The sequence below is a fragment of the Orbicella franksi genome, chromosome 1, assembly GCF_964199315.1.
Source record: "Orbicella franksi chromosome 1, jaOrbFran1.1, whole genome shotgun sequence".
NCBI lineage: Eukaryota > Metazoa > Cnidaria > Anthozoa > Scleractinia > Merulinidae > Orbicella > Orbicella franksi.
The window spans coordinates 29,600,209-29,614,939 of NC_138145.1; the positions used below are offsets into that span (position 1 = coordinate 29,600,209).

The window sequence follows — 14,731 nt, forward strand, 5'->3', positions numbered from 1 at the left end:
AAAGATCAAGTTTTATTTGGCATTTGTTGAAATTTGAATTACATCTTTTATCCCTTCTTACTCCGCTAATATCACCATCCTAGCTTATCTTCACCAAAGCGAAATTGAACTTTTCGTTCTAAATCTTTTGTTTGAAAAAATTAATCATTTGTATTTGTTCTTGATATTTATTTATTTGTTCAAGTCTTTACTTCTATTGTGGCGTGCGAAAAGAAACTTTATCACTCTTTGATCCATGAAATAAAAAACTTTGTGCCCTCACTTTGAGCTCAACGTAAGTTGAGCAGCAGTGGTTTTTTGCTTCAGATTTTCGTAACTTTGACTTCTTGGCCTGGGAGAAAAGAAAACCGTTTTTTGTTATATGATGATCAACTCAAAACAAGACGAGGAAGTCATTGCAACTAAATTGTAGTAGCCCAGTTTAAAAAGTTCCCTGATCTGATGCGTCGACAATATCAGTTGAGATTTTCGTAGACGCCATTTGGTAATCTTACTTTTCTTCTGTTAAATTAACCAATGACGAATTTATAAACTTCAAAAAAACGAATTCATCTATTATTTGCAGTACGTGAGGTCATTTTTATTCAACCTTCAGAGAAACAAAAAGGCTTGTATCTAGACCAGTCAACCTCGAAAAATCTATCAAATGTTTACTCTGCAGCTGAGAATGAAGCTTGCCTTGTTGATGGCTGTGGTACTTTTGGCCAGCGTTCGTAATGGCGAACAAGCAATTATGTCATGTCCTAAAAGTAAGTACAGTAAGCAAATGATTTTTCACTAGATGGCAAAACAGCTCTCTATCACTACACCTTTACTGCATTTTGGCACTATGCGTGCAGGAGTTCCGTCCAAATCTCTCCCCTCAGCTAATGTCATTTGAAGCAGAATTTCCCGCAGTTGGTGGCACAATGAACATAAGAGCTCAGCTGAGGCCAAAATGTCATGTGACTTAGCAGCGATTCCGAATTGACATATTTTTCTTTTGACGTGCGTCAGTCATATGGAGCCGTTCCACGTGACTTCGTTTTTTAGTGCTCAGTCAGTTTTGCTTGTCACTCTTTTTGACAATTGTGCGTCATGAATCTGTAAATCGGACAAATTTGACGTCGAGCATTGGAATAACTTTTATTACGCTTTATCTTTTCATCAATCTTCTCAAAGTATGTTGAAATATTTTCAGGTGATTATGCCTTGGAACTCACAGATTTTCACATAATCGACCAAAAAACTGATGCCGACTTACATAAGCTAAAAGTTTATCAGGAAAACCTGCTCGAAATCACTGGAAGCCTAACAACTAACGTCCCTGTTAGCGCCACTTCATTCACTGCCAACGTACGGCTGAACTTGAACGGAGAACGATATTTTCTTGGTATGCCATTTATTGTGAATCAGCCCGTCGACTGTCCTGACTCACTCACTGCTTCAAGCAGCGATCCAAAGCAATGGTATGTACATGATGATATCTTGTAAGTATACGTTCATGGGTTCACTTCGGCCATGTTGGAGGGCGTTATCATAAAAGCAGTGACCCAATCCTTTTACTTACTCTAGATATGATTTGCGACTTTCACTTCAATCGGCGCTTCTAATTTCCACAATAATGTGTTACAGGAGTATGCAGCGGATCTGTCCCTTGAAATATCTGTTCTCTAGCCGGCTGGCTAGAGAACCCAGGTTGTAAGCCCCTCAGTCTGGGTATTTCCCGTGGGTTGTACTTGATGAACGACTGAAACTTGCTTCACTCAAGGAATATAAATTGCGTTGGAACCGGCGCCCTGAAGCGCGTTTTTTGTGCGTGTAAATCCAAGTTTTATGTCTACTGGCTGGAAAATTTAAAGGTTATTTGCTGGAAAGAAGCATTTCAGACATTTCTGCTGGGAAAAAGGAAAAGTTATAAATTTGCCTAGCTTGATTACGGCTTTGTACACGGATGATCACTTGACTAAAGTTTGAATGGAAACTATTTCATTTTACTACGTTTTTTGCTTATAGGATTGCTCAGAATCAACTTAGTGTTTTAGTACCTTGCGAGCGAATTTGATTTGAATTAACAGTGTTAGCAGTTGGAATGTTTAGAGTTCTTGGTGATGCATACCAGGTTATCACTAGCAAAAAGAACGTCATTTTGCCTTCACGTCATGTTACTCCTCGAATATATCTAAAAACTTCCGTTTTAAAATGATTAACTAAACAACTAGCAAAAAGAACGTCGTCTACGGCTTCGTGTTTACACGACCATGGAAAAGCTCATTTCTAAATCGACACTTGCAACTGAGTTTAGTTTTAATCTACTTCAGTGTTCTATTTATGCGCTCAGCACAGCTGTAGACTGCTGAAAGAAGTGTGTGATAGCCTAGACACTCCTTGTATTAAAGTTGTTGTGGTATCGAGGGTAATTTTGAATATAGCTAAGATAAAATAAACTACTACGTCATGCTTTGTAAAAATCCTTCTTTAATTTCACGCCGTGTAATTACGTGATCTTACATGTGATCAGCTCATGAAATATTCAAGACATTACAGTTATCCTGTTCTAATAGCAGTGTTTGCTTTTTTCAAGTGTGATCACTGCTCTCTGTGACGGGTTGGCAGCGATGTTAGGAGCAGCGGAGACATTTTCTTGCGAACCAATTTCAGGAGTGATTTATTTCCGTGCCTCTGAGCTGGCAGTGCCTCCAGTTAAACCGGGCGTAATCCCAAGTACTGTGGTATGAGAAAAATATAATATTGTATGCCAAGGCAGTTCTAACAAGAACTAAACCACTGATGGCTTGAACTTGATTCACGTATGCACTGCCAAATATCACCCACCGCCCACTCAATACGTAACTTTAAGAGTAATAGGGCTAAGCCAGTTTTTTTTTTTTTTTTCAACTCTCTTTCCATAATCAACACGAATAATAAGACGCTGAATGCTGAAAAGTAAAATTTGGGGGAAAAAACGTTTTAACTTAAAGTTGGAAAATTATGGTTACCAAAGAAGCAAAAGTTCCACCATTAACGATAACTCTACGTAACTAACCAAGATGTAAATTTCTAGCTAAATTTTAGTTCAAATCACAAGCTTTAATGGTTTTACCTGATTTCTTTAGTCTTATTCTACAAAGCCTCGAACCAAGAATAATTTCAATAGGGCACAACGCAAGACTTCTCTTGAGAAAAATAATTTACTGGGTTTATTTTGTGTTTTTCTCATCGTCTAGACGAATGCCTGGAACCCCAAAGTGCAAATCAAGATCGAAATTTACACTGATGGAGGTACCATGATAAGCTGCATAAGTAAGGAACTCTTGCTGGATGTTAAGCCATAACTTATAACATAGCCCTGTGAATCCTGGGTGGAGCAAAGAATTTTGGAATATTCACCACTTGAAAAAAGAAAGAAAAATGATTGTTGATTCGTTGGAAATATTCGAATTCATTAGTCTTTCATTCTCAGAAGTGAATTTACGCCTTTCTTTACTTTCTTTTCTTTCATTTGCTCAAAGCGACCTAAGTGTTTAAGGGGTTTGACACTGCTGGGTGCCTGGCCGGCAATGACGTGGGGCTCAAGGATGTAACATAAGGTAAAAAAGTGTTAGGATTTCAACGCTTCACTCATAAGGACTCCAGTTCTTACAGTAGCTGAAGTAAAGAACACTGAAAGTTTAAAAACAAGCAAAATACCTAGCTGCACGTGCGTTATACATTAACATACATTTCGTTTGCGTGCCCTCCAAAGCAACCGCGTGAAATGACACATTTCTGCGTAATTTGTTTTTTTCTGTGTGTTCCTAGTTCTTAATTGGATGTTTTCTTGTGGACGGGTGACGTGCTTTAACACCAGGCCGAAAAGAGTACAAGTAATTTTGAATTCCTCTTAAAACAGGAACATAGTGCTCTGATTTAAAGGCAAACAGTCAGTAATCTTCATCCAATATCACTGCTAGTAGAATGAAATTAAAGTTAGTTTATTGGATCAGAGACTGCGTATAAGTTTTTAGCGGTTGATGAAATCAACATTTTCCTTCGCAATCATACTAATATATATGAATACACTAACGGTTACTCTTTTCGTTCATTTGTCGATAACTTGCTTCTTTGTTGTGACCTTTTAATTCTATCATTGCTGGCGGTAACCTTTCTCGTGTAGAACTGACTGATATCAGGCCTTTATTGTTTCTGCAGCATTTTGCCTTCACGTCAAGTTACTCCTCGAATATATCTAAAAACTTCCGTTTTAAAATGATTAACTAGACAACTGTTTTCTTTCTCAGTTTCTGCGTCTTTTTATTAAAATCTCTGATACTTTTATAATTCAACAAATTCTCAAAAACTAAAAAAACATTGAGACAAAAAAATGTTTAATTTTTACAAGTTCTTTGTTGACATCTTAAGCTGGACATTTTGCCACCAGGAAGCAAAACCCTTTTTCGTCTGCACAAAATCCCTTGCTCCATTCAAGATAAAAACGATGATGTGATAAATTTTCACTGTTAACTGGTTCACTGTAGAAAGCTAGAATAAAAAAAAATACTTACAGCTATGCAATTAATGCTTAGTGGATCTTCTACTTTTCTAACGGCGAATGAACTGAAAAAACTGGTTTTGCGACCGTCGTCATGACATCGGACGATGCTATATCATTTAGGATTATTACAGAAAGCAAATGATTTTATGTAGCTTGTGACAAAATCGTCTCCCACCTTCCGATTAGGAAATTTCCTGTCCTCTGGAATATAACTTCGTGGATGCTTCGTCCTGCACTCACTTACAAGAGACATGAGGGTGATTTCAATCCCCTTTAAACAATATAAGTTTCTCACACGCCCTCTTGGTCATTTTACGGTCAATAGCTAGCGTGAGAGGATCTTAAAAATGTTGGCAAACCGTTTACAATTCAACGCTGTTAGTTCTCGATAAGCCTAATAGGTGACAGACTGCCTCTAAACAGGACTGCTTTGAAAGATCGAGGTAAGATGAATTAGAATAAACTGAATTCGATTAATAGAATACGCTTTATTTCGCTTTGTTCAACGTACTTATCCGGGTGGACTAAACAGGGTAATAGTTCAAGAATTTCAAGAATTTCCCAATGGAATGGAGGTTAGTTAAAGGGTCTCTTTTTACACTTTTGTTTTGAGTAATTGCATGCAGTTAGAAGTTTACCATGCCTTGGTGTTGGATTGCTTTTGCCGAAAATAATTTCAGGTTCGCTCGCGCTTTATCAACCAAAAATCTGCCCTTGATCGTTTTGGCTTTTGTGAGCATAAAAAAAAATTATGTCAGTTCAGTTTTGACATATCTGTCTTGTTATCGGTCTTGAATTTCGTCATAAAATTATCAAGATGGTCATTCGGCTGCCCCTTATGGATGCACAGTTTATTATTGACAGTCGGGACAAAAGGCTCTTTGGTTTAAATTTTTATATATTTAATAATGACAAAATCAACAATAGAAATGTTTTTTGATTCACCATTTTATTGTATTTCTCTCCTCTCAAGACTACGTCTGGACGTGTTGGCTTCACTTCTCATAACAGCAACCTCTCTCAACGTCCCTTCTCAACGGTATCCCCCCAAAACAGCATTGAGGAGGGCAGCAAAGAAAGAGAGGAAAATAGCTGGATGGAGGAGCGAGGTGCGCGTTGCACCGGATTGCATGTTTTGTGGGCTGCAGAGTGAGGAGGCCTTACGTGCCACTCGGCATAAAAAGGATAGGTAGGTAGGTATCTCAACGTCTGCTTCTAGGCATGCAACACGTTTGTTTCTATCTCTCAGATCTGCTCTCATCTTGTATTTTCCCTGAAATATTATAGAATACCCCGTAAATATCTTGAAGGACGAGAATTGTTTCACGCCAAGTTTTCGTGTCTTGCTTTAAGCCGTCAAGAAGTACTAACATGAAACAATCAGCTGAAATCTGTCTGCTTACATAGGCTAGTAACATAATTATAACGCTCAAATTCGCAGTATCAGTTTAGGACTGGTGCATTCTCAAGTTCGTAGTTCTTTTACCGTCTCAATTATCCCAACAATAACCATCCTTGCAGGCTGGTGCAGCCACTCCCCTCCCGCCCCACTTCCCCACCCCTACCCCCTTTTGCCCACGACTCTCTCTCTAAATCCACCTTCACAAAACATAAAACACATTAAAATACAAAATGAATTCAAGTACATTTGGCAAGTTTTAGAATCCTTCCTGTATTAACTAGTTCCTTGCTATCTTTGTTCTCTTACCCTGCCACCTACCCTCTACCCTCAATTCAAAAAGTGTGGTCCCACCCTTTCCATATTCTTTCTCTATTTCAACCAGTCAAGCAATTAATATTTCTTTAGTACCCACGTTGGCTAACATGCACTGATTCTCGTTGTTTGTATACGTCCGTAAACTATTGCTCACCAAATAATTAATATTTAATAATTAGATGGATATTTGATGAAAATTTTGAATAACTGACAGAGAACATTTTTTTTTTGTCGCCATACTTACACTCTTCATGAATAATGGAACATCAGACCAGGGCAGAATTTCCCTTTTCACAATGGCGACGTAGTTGCCATGCTTCATAGGACACTGTGCTCCTTTAAAGAACTTCTTAATCTCGGCACATCCAACGTTGCGAGTGCTTTTGAAAGGTAGATTAAAATTATAAGCCATCGAGCGGTTATTTATATGTACATCTCAAATACATTCACTACTGTCTGGAAGTCTTTGAGCATGTGTTTTATTCGCTATGCTATGAGTCCATGATAACGTTTCTTCCGAACTAAAAAATTGCCCTCGAGAGTTTTAGTACTGTTAAATATTCTGGCTCGAGCTCCTCCCGTAGAAACTTTGCGCGAAAATTTTCCAGTCGATAGATTTTTTTTTTAATTTTTACTGCAGTCAGACAATGGGTTACTTGTGTCAGAAATGCAAAAGAAATTGGGGGTCACCGACTTCGTTTCAGAGATAAAGCTCGTGGAAAATTACCCGGATTTTGAAAAATTGGCGTACGTAATTATGGTCTACAAGGGTTTATAGTTAAAAATATCGAGGTGAGTCAACGGAGGCAAACGATCTTAGTCATATTTTGTAGAAGTGGGTCTGTTGCGTAAATAATTCCAAATGTTGCCAACGTTTTCACAAAACGTAATCTTTCAAGAGGCATTCGAAACCGCCACACAGATATGGGAAGAGCTAAAAAGAATGGAATTCGATGGTGCATTTTGCAAAAAATTCAAACTTCTAGTCGATAGATTTTCTTCATTTTTTCGCTAAACGTAGAAAATCGGTAGAGAAAATGATCCATCAGAATAAAAATAGGGGTCACCGAACGTCCACGATCGTTGAATCCGGGCAAAGCTATAGCAATGGCCATCTGCCCTATCACTGTTCATTTTATTACTTAGCGCGCGCATGGATGCTTGACGTGGCGTGTGAACTTGCGTGCGCAGTAAGGATGCGCAGGAACAATAAGCGCGAACGTCCTTAAGTTTTTACAAAGCTAAACGCCTTTACTTTTCTAGCCGTTCACTCAGCCATTCATTCAGTCATTCATCTCTTTCATTCATTCACTCTTTCATTTGCTCGCTCGTTCGCTCACCAGGGACAGAAATAACTGAATTGCAATATCGGATCGGAATGCGCCATCAAATGGTACTTGTTCGATGCAAAGCCAAGTTTTAACTGTGATATAAAACTTACCACCGTTTCAAACACGGGAGTTGTCGTCCATCTTTCCAAAAGGTCACGCCAATTTTGTACCGCGATCCAGCAGCCCGTGCGACTCTAGAAGCAGTTTTTGAACTTTTCTCAAGCCTCAGAGGACGTGAGGGGAGCCTTACATCAGCGATCCTTACAGGGGAAGTGTCGTCTATAAAAAAGAAGCAAAAATATATTTTCTAATAACATGAGACTAAAGCGCTATTTAATCGTTCGACCGAAGGTAAAGAGCCGGGGTGTTTTTGTTGAAATAAAAGTAAAAGTATGAACTTGGTCAAAAAACCGTTAGTGACTAACAGAAAGTACACGTTCTTTAGGTACCTGTTATTCATTTCATTGACACTTGCTTTCGAGCTTTAACCAGCAATGCTTAATTTTCTAATGCAACCTATGGCACTCTCTCCTGATAATTTAGTTTGCATCATTCGACGTGGTGTGGGCCATTCTTCTCAACATCAAAATTAACTCAGACTGCACCGCATTTAACGAGATGCGGTTTTGCTTTTGAAAATTATGAAACTAGCATTGGTATAAAACTTGATTTACGGTGTTTTACATGTAGCACCTTAATTGCTCTAATAAGGACGCCTCTATTTTCAGCGTTGTGTAAATTGATAAATTTTTCCTTCCTTAGATCTAAACATTCAACTTAAGAAAGAACAAGGCTTACATACCACAGTTTTTCCAATCCAGGGCGTCAACAGCAAAAGAAGCGAAAATCGACAGGACAAGGATCAGTTTGAACGCCATGGTCACTTTGTTTCCAAAGAAGCACGGTGAAATACTGCGCTGCACCATACGCTATTTAAACATTTCTGTACCATGCATGTCAACATAACGGAACTCAAGAAATACAAACATGAACAAATGAATGCGCTGGTAGATATTGCTATTTGCACCTGAGGAAACTGGTTATACTAATATTTGTCCCAATGAACAAAGCACCATATTCTGTTTGAAATCACACCTTGCATCTACTGTATATTTAATATGACACAAATATGAAAGCGAAAATATAATATCGTTTCCACTGACAGATCGAGTGGTTTGAGCAGGGTAGACAAACAGACAGCTCCCAGAATAACTACTAAAGAATATTTTTTAAAGTTTACTTCAATTTTAAAGTTTTTTATTTCAAAACAAAGCAAAAGAGGTATTCGAGAGTTTCGATACAATTCTTCTTATTGAGTTATCAGGCAATATTATCTCTCCCATGTTTAAGTAACTTCGTAACTGGACATAATAATAACCACTCACGGTCACAAACTAGTCTCACAGAAAATTGAAATAGTTGTGGAAACACGCGCCTACGACTCGTGTTAGCACAGCTGTTACGAATTCTTCAAATTTTATGAATGCTTTCAGCTGTGTTTCAACAACTTTGTAGACACACTCCAGGGGCACTCGATGAATCTGTTCTTTGAAGTCAAGTATCAAACACGAAAGACCGTGTTTGACCACCTTTCCAAACACCAAGAAGAGAGTTGAAAATACGGACGGACGTGCAGCAAAAACTAAGGAGAAAACGGAAAACCTTAGATGTGAACTAGTTATTTAACTTGGGTTGTACTTACTGGCTGGTTAACTTTTGTTTAACTGATATAGAGATCCCCATACCTGCGGCTTTTTAATGACAACAATGATGACAGTCAAGCGGTAGACTACGAGTAGTCCCTCTTTCGCTTAGTCCGTCGTGCGTGACGCAAAAGAAACCCGCGAGACAAAAATGACCGCGCGAAATCCTGGGGGCGAGGAGTGCGGAAAGGAGGGACTACCACCTAAACCCAAGAGTTTGCTCTTTCACGGCCGAGTGATTTTTCGGTGTAGGATTTCTCATCTTGACGTCCTCTTATTATCGCCTGTTTTCAATAACCCCGGGAGATATCCCGAATAAAATTGCTCTACTCTACCCTTCAAGTAGCCAGGCAAAAACATATGCCGTGAGAAGTATACCTTCGTTCAGTATTCGTTCAGCGAAACTACAAAAGAAGTTTTAAAAAGAAGACGGCGAATGAGGCATCAGATAACGATTTTCGCTGCGTCTGTAGGTGTAAATCTTAAAGCTATTGCGAAAATTTCAATGCTGAGTTCCAACCGAGAATTTACATTATGTCTTCGACATAGGAGATCATCCAACTGCGGTGAAATGTTTGCCAATAGCAGCGGAAAGTTTCAGGTGAATGTCCGGTTTCAAGTGAAAGTCCGGTTCAGTCTTTCAAATGGACGGCAGAAAGGCCAAGTTCAGTGAATTTATATTCGCTGACTTGGACGATGCTGTTGAGCGGCGAAATCACTAACACGCTCGCAGTCGGGTTGAGGGCGGAAAGCTTTGCCAAACAAAACACTGGATAAATTTAAATCTTTCCAAAGCCTGTTGGCCGATTCGCAAGAACATTGCGGGTTGCGGAGCGATTCCAACGCTTCAAATTGCGCTGTTACCGCTTCGATTTGCTCCAGTTCCAAAACATTCCTGCAAGACGTCACACGTATCTCGAATGTTGACAAGACGTTGTCAACGCACCTAACATAACCAATCATATTTTTGCGTTGTGAGAGCAACGCATAATTCAAACTCTTGGGCTTAGGCGGTAGTCCCTCCTTTCGCGCGCTCCTCGCCTCCAGGATTTCGCGCGGTCATTTTTGTCTCGCGGTTTTCTTTCGCGTCACGCACGACGGACTAAGCGAAAGAGGGACTACTCGTAGTCCAGTCAAGCGGGTTTTCAATAAGGTTGGTTAAAGAAATTCCTCTTTTCACATGTTTGTGTCTGAGGTAGTTTGAGGGGAATGATGCCTTGAAGTCTTGAATTGTGTTTGCTAACAGACAGGTTCTCTCGCGCTTTACTAGCCGAAAGTCTGCATTTGATTGTTTTGGCCTTTTCTTACCTTCTAACCTCCCCCCCGGGGGGTAATCCCTTCTATGGCATGAGGTATAAAGATATGTGCGGCCCCAAAGGGTAGGGAAAATTTAGCCGTTTTGTCAGATCGAAAAATGGTATCGATTTTGGCCATCTTGGTATTAATTAGGGTGTGGTTTTGCATTCTACTCTTGAATTGGGCATGTCTTTTTAGAAGAAGCTACTTTTTCATCATCATCGATGCTGACATCAACAAGAGCCCTTCACAGTGACTTTAACAGCGGTCACTGATTTAGGGTTCAGGTCTTAAACAGGGTATCGAATTTTTTGCTCTTTTTAAATCCGAAGCAAAATAAAGTTTATATATGTATGAATGAATGTATGTATGTCATAAATAGAGTAGGTAAAATCGCAGAGTTTGGTCTTAAATAGGGTAAGGGTGAAATGACCAAGTTCTACGTAGTTTGAGGAAAGCGAACGACGACGACTAATTTTTCGTATTTCTATTTGGAATTGAACGCTGTCATTGCGTATTTAGCCTGAGCACGTTTTTAGAGCCATTGGCGTACTGAACAGATCTAGATAATTGTAAATTTCGCTGGTAAAATATAAATTCATTTTTGACTAGGCGTCGTCTTCGGCGTCGGCGTCGCCGTCGTTGTTGCTAAAGCTCCCTATTAAAGGGCCAACCAAAGTAATAATGGCAATAGCAAGAAAGAGATTTGTTAATGACTGATAAAAACGATACAAACAATTCTTTTTCATCCATGATTTTATTGTATTCTTCTCGTTTCAAGAATACTTCTCATCCTTTTCTCGTCACATACTTTTTATCGTCAAGCGTCCTTAAAGCACGCAAGCATGCCTCCCTTTCCAAACAGCTTCACCATGAATTTTACCTGAAATAAAACATAATACAATAAGCGGTAAATATCTCAGACAACCGAAGAACCTTTTGGCTTCTCATTCTACGTCGTCAAGAAATTACCATCGTGACAAAAAACTGATTCCGTCTGGCTTACTCAGAATACAAACGCTATGAATGTTCCAATTGTCAGTTTATTTTAGAGCTAGAGAGGCACGAAATATAGATTTTTGCAGGAGCCACCCCTCCCCCCCTCTCCCCTCCCCCCTCCCCGCCACACTACGCCATCGCTAAATACAACGAAAATATATTAAACACCTGCAAATACAATTAAATCAAGCACCCTCGGCTAGTCTAAAAGTTATTCTTTCATTATTGGCTCCTTGTCCTCCCGAATCTGTTAATCTATTAAGTCCATTCGCCACCTACACCCTACCCTCAATTTAAAAATTCGGCGTAGAACCCCCCTTGCTCTGTTCTTTGTCTATTTCAGGCAGTCAATTAATATTTCTTTTTTATCCACGGCAACTGGCAGGTGCCACCTTTCAGAACGGTGTGCGTCCCCTTCTTTGTTTTAATACGTCAGTAAACTATTATGTACTAAACAATTTTAGTAGAAATCTACTAGTGTTGTATCACGAATGTCGTTCTCTGATTGGCTACGCTACTCACTATCTATTCTGTGATAGACAGTGAGTAACGTAGCAGTGTACCCTTGTTAACAAAATGACGGCCCCGTCTTGGCGTTTTCGAAGTGTCTGTGAAGAGGATGTAGATAAAGTTTTGAACGACTAGTACATTTATACTAAAACAATTAGATTATTCGCTCTCAATTTGTATGCGTAATAGTTGACTCGAGCTGCACCCTCGTCAACTACCACGCGATAGAAATCACAAACTCATACTCTAATTGTTAAATACAAAAAATAATGGACGATTTGAATAAAACTCTGAAAACAGACAGAGATCTATTTTGTCACCACAAGAATTTTGATTTCATGTAACTTTGCAGTGAGGTTTTCTGTATATTGTTCAGCCTTCTGTTTTGAGTTTTAATAATCACCATACGCACAAAGCAAAGCAGAAAAAAACTAACATTTGTATAGAAGAAAAAGTTATAATTCGGTTAACTTTTCATCCTAGGTTAGCGTTAACAGGTTTCCGAACATGGTTTCATAAACCCGTCAAGACGGTTGGTTCGATCCTGAAAGAACCGAAGGACAAATTCGATGAAGACCTGTCAACTGGTGTCGTGTATAAAATCAATTGTAAAAACTGTGAAAAACTTTACATCGGTCAAACATCCAGAGCACTGAGATCCAGAACAAAAGAACATAAAAGAGCCGTCCTCACATGTGACAAGAACTCTCTTTTGGCGCAACACTGTATGAAAAACAACCACGAATTTGATTTTAATAATGTCAAGGTCATAGACGGCTGTCCCTTGTGGTCGCGTAGATTGTTCTTGGAAGCGTGGCATTCCATTCGCGAACCGAACTCAATTAATGGTCACGCGCATATTCCAGACATTTACAAAATGCTAAATTAATCCCTAGCGAGTTCCTCACATTCTTATAAACATCTCATTTACATTTACACGCCGTTAACATTCATTTCATCACTGAAGAAGGTTATAGTATTTTAGCCGAAACGTCTATTTTAAGATTTTTAAGTCAGTGACAACTTTTAAGATTTTATTACTATGCCTGACTACAACTACAGTATTTTTTAAATCCTACCCTGCTTGTAACAAGTTAACCTGGGATGAGCCCGCGGTCCAACCGAAAACTAGCACTTGGCCAGCGGTCAACTTTTAAAAAACACGCGACCTCGATGGGCTGTAAACTTGAGCCCGCGATATGGTCACGTGATGCTTGTTAGCGGATACCTTGTTTTGACAGGTGTCAATTGATCATAACTTGGATGTCCAATATCAAAGAAGTGCACGGTGCACGTGTTGCAGCTACTTTTTTTTAGCCAGACTTACTTCAGGGTTTTAACCAACAATGCCTAATTTTCTAGTACCACTGATAAAGAGACAGTACCCAGTCTTCTTTCCCCCCCCCCCCCCCGGAGGGGTCTTAATACCTCTTAGGGGGTTCAGCCTTTAAAGACCCACAGCGGGAGCTTTCGCGTTACCTTTTAGAGTATTGAGCCGAAACACATGACGGGAGATAATGTGTTGTTTTAGAATTGGTGACTCTCCATGCTCAAGAAAGAGGATCTTGGAACCTCTAAGATGTTTTTTTTTTTCAAAATTTCCGACGAGCTCCCCTACCCTTTTTCTATAGCAGTCTCCTCCCCCGGCGACTCGGTCCTGGTAGCTTAGTCAGTTTACATCATTAACATGCTGAGACATTATTTCAATCTTTGTCATAGTCGGCAGTCTTCACTTTCTACTAGGTTCCTATTATATGTCGAGTATTGTTCTACAAAATCAAGGTATGTTTTAGAGTTATAACAGTACGTTTCTGACCATCAGAATGAATCGTATGGAACAGCGTTAGATGTTTTGGATCAAATTAAGTTGGACTGAACTGAGCTTTTAAACATCTTTAACAATAAAATCTCAGTGTAATAATACGGAAACTAGTTTAGGTTTCTTTTTTAACATATAGAAAAATCCAAACAGTGCTTCGTCGATCCTATCACAAAATTATCACTTGTATGAGTTTTATGAATTTGCGCTTCCGGCTTAGATACAAGCGTTAAACAAAAGTAGGAAAAAGGCTTACGTACCACACGGTTTCAGTTCCAGGAAATCAACAAAAACCGCGATAACTGCGAAGACGAAGATCAGTTTGAAGGCCATGGTCACTTTGTTTCCAAAGAAGCACGGTGAAATACTGCGCTGCACCATACGCTATTTAAACATTTCTGTACCATGCATTGTTGTTATTCATTGTGGTAGATGCAGTAATAAAGTGTATTATCGTTTGTCACACGATGTAGTCACTTTAGATGTAGATCGCGACGTTTCGACTGCTTACTGCTAGTCTTCTTCAGGCGATAAGGTCGACTGATTGCACGGTGTCATTAATATCACAAAGGTCGGCTGTGATTGGTGCATTTCGATCCTCCTATTGTTCCATTGTTTCGACGAGTAGCTGTTCCTTCAGTGGTCCACTGTTGTACCGTTCTCCTGTTGTTATGTTTTTTGATCGTGGGCATCCATGCTTTAGGACTTTCAATTCCACTCTCCCTGTTGATGTTATTAGGGTGAAGTCTTATGTCAATAGCTTCCTTGACCCTACGTGTGTACCAGTGAGGATCTCGATCAATAAACTTGACCTCATTCCAGATAGGATAGTGGCCGGTCTCG

General features: G+C 39.4%; 2 protein-coding genes across 2 annotated transcripts; one reads left to right on the top strand and one right to left on the bottom strand.

Moving 5' to 3' along the window:
* The first annotated feature begins 410 nt into the window (after positions 1-410).
* LOC145501763 (uncharacterized) lies at positions 411-5,285 on the top strand. The gene is made up of 4 exons (XM_081481158.1): positions 411-749; positions 1,181-1,448; positions 2,564-2,711; positions 3,207-5,285. The coding sequence occupies exons 1-4, from the start codon at positions 647-649 to the stop codon at positions 3,312-3,314; spliced, it is 627 nt and encodes a 208-aa protein (XP_081337284.1). The 5' UTR covers positions 411-646; the 3' UTR covers positions 3,315-5,285.
* Positions 5,286-5,425: 140 nt separating this feature from the next.
* LOC145501753 (uncharacterized) lies at positions 5,426-11,667 on the bottom strand. The gene is made up of 4 exons (XM_081481151.1): positions 8,364-11,667; positions 7,672-7,840; positions 6,475-6,610; positions 5,426-5,786 (listed from the first exon to the last, which is right to left on the bottom strand). The coding sequence occupies exons 1-4, from the start codon at positions 8,485-8,487 to the stop codon at positions 5,547-5,549; spliced, it is 669 nt and encodes a 222-aa protein (XP_081337277.1). The 5' UTR covers positions 8,488-11,667; the 3' UTR covers positions 5,426-5,546.
* Between the last annotated feature and the right edge of the window lie 3,064 nt (positions 11,668-14,731).

Excerpts from the sequence above, each read along its gene's own strand:
- LOC145501763 (XM_081481158.1), top strand. The coding sequence starts at position 647 with ATGTTTACTCTGCAGCTGAGAATGAAGCTTGCCTTGTTGATGGCTGTG. Across the intron at positions 750-1,180 it reads AATTATGTCATGTCCTAAAA|GTGATTATGCCTTGGAACTC; the intron begins GTAAGTACAGTA and ends AAATATTTTCAG. Across the intron at positions 1,449-2,563 it reads AGCAGCGATCCAAAGCAATG|TGTGATCACTGCTCTCTGTG; the intron begins GTATGTACATGA and ends GCTTTTTTCAAG.
- LOC145501753 (XM_081481151.1), bottom strand. The coding sequence starts at position 8,487 with ATGGTGCAGCGCAGTATTTCACCGTGCTTCTTTGGAAACAAAGTGACC. Across the intron at positions 7,841-8,363 it reads CCTGGATTGGAAAAACTGTG|ACGACACTTCCCCTGTAAGG; the intron begins GTATGTAAGCCT and ends TCTTTTTTATAG. Across the intron at positions 5,787-6,474 it reads TTCCATTATTCATGAAGAGT|GGAAAATACAAGATGAGAGC; the intron begins GTAAGTATGGCG and ends ATAATATTTCAG.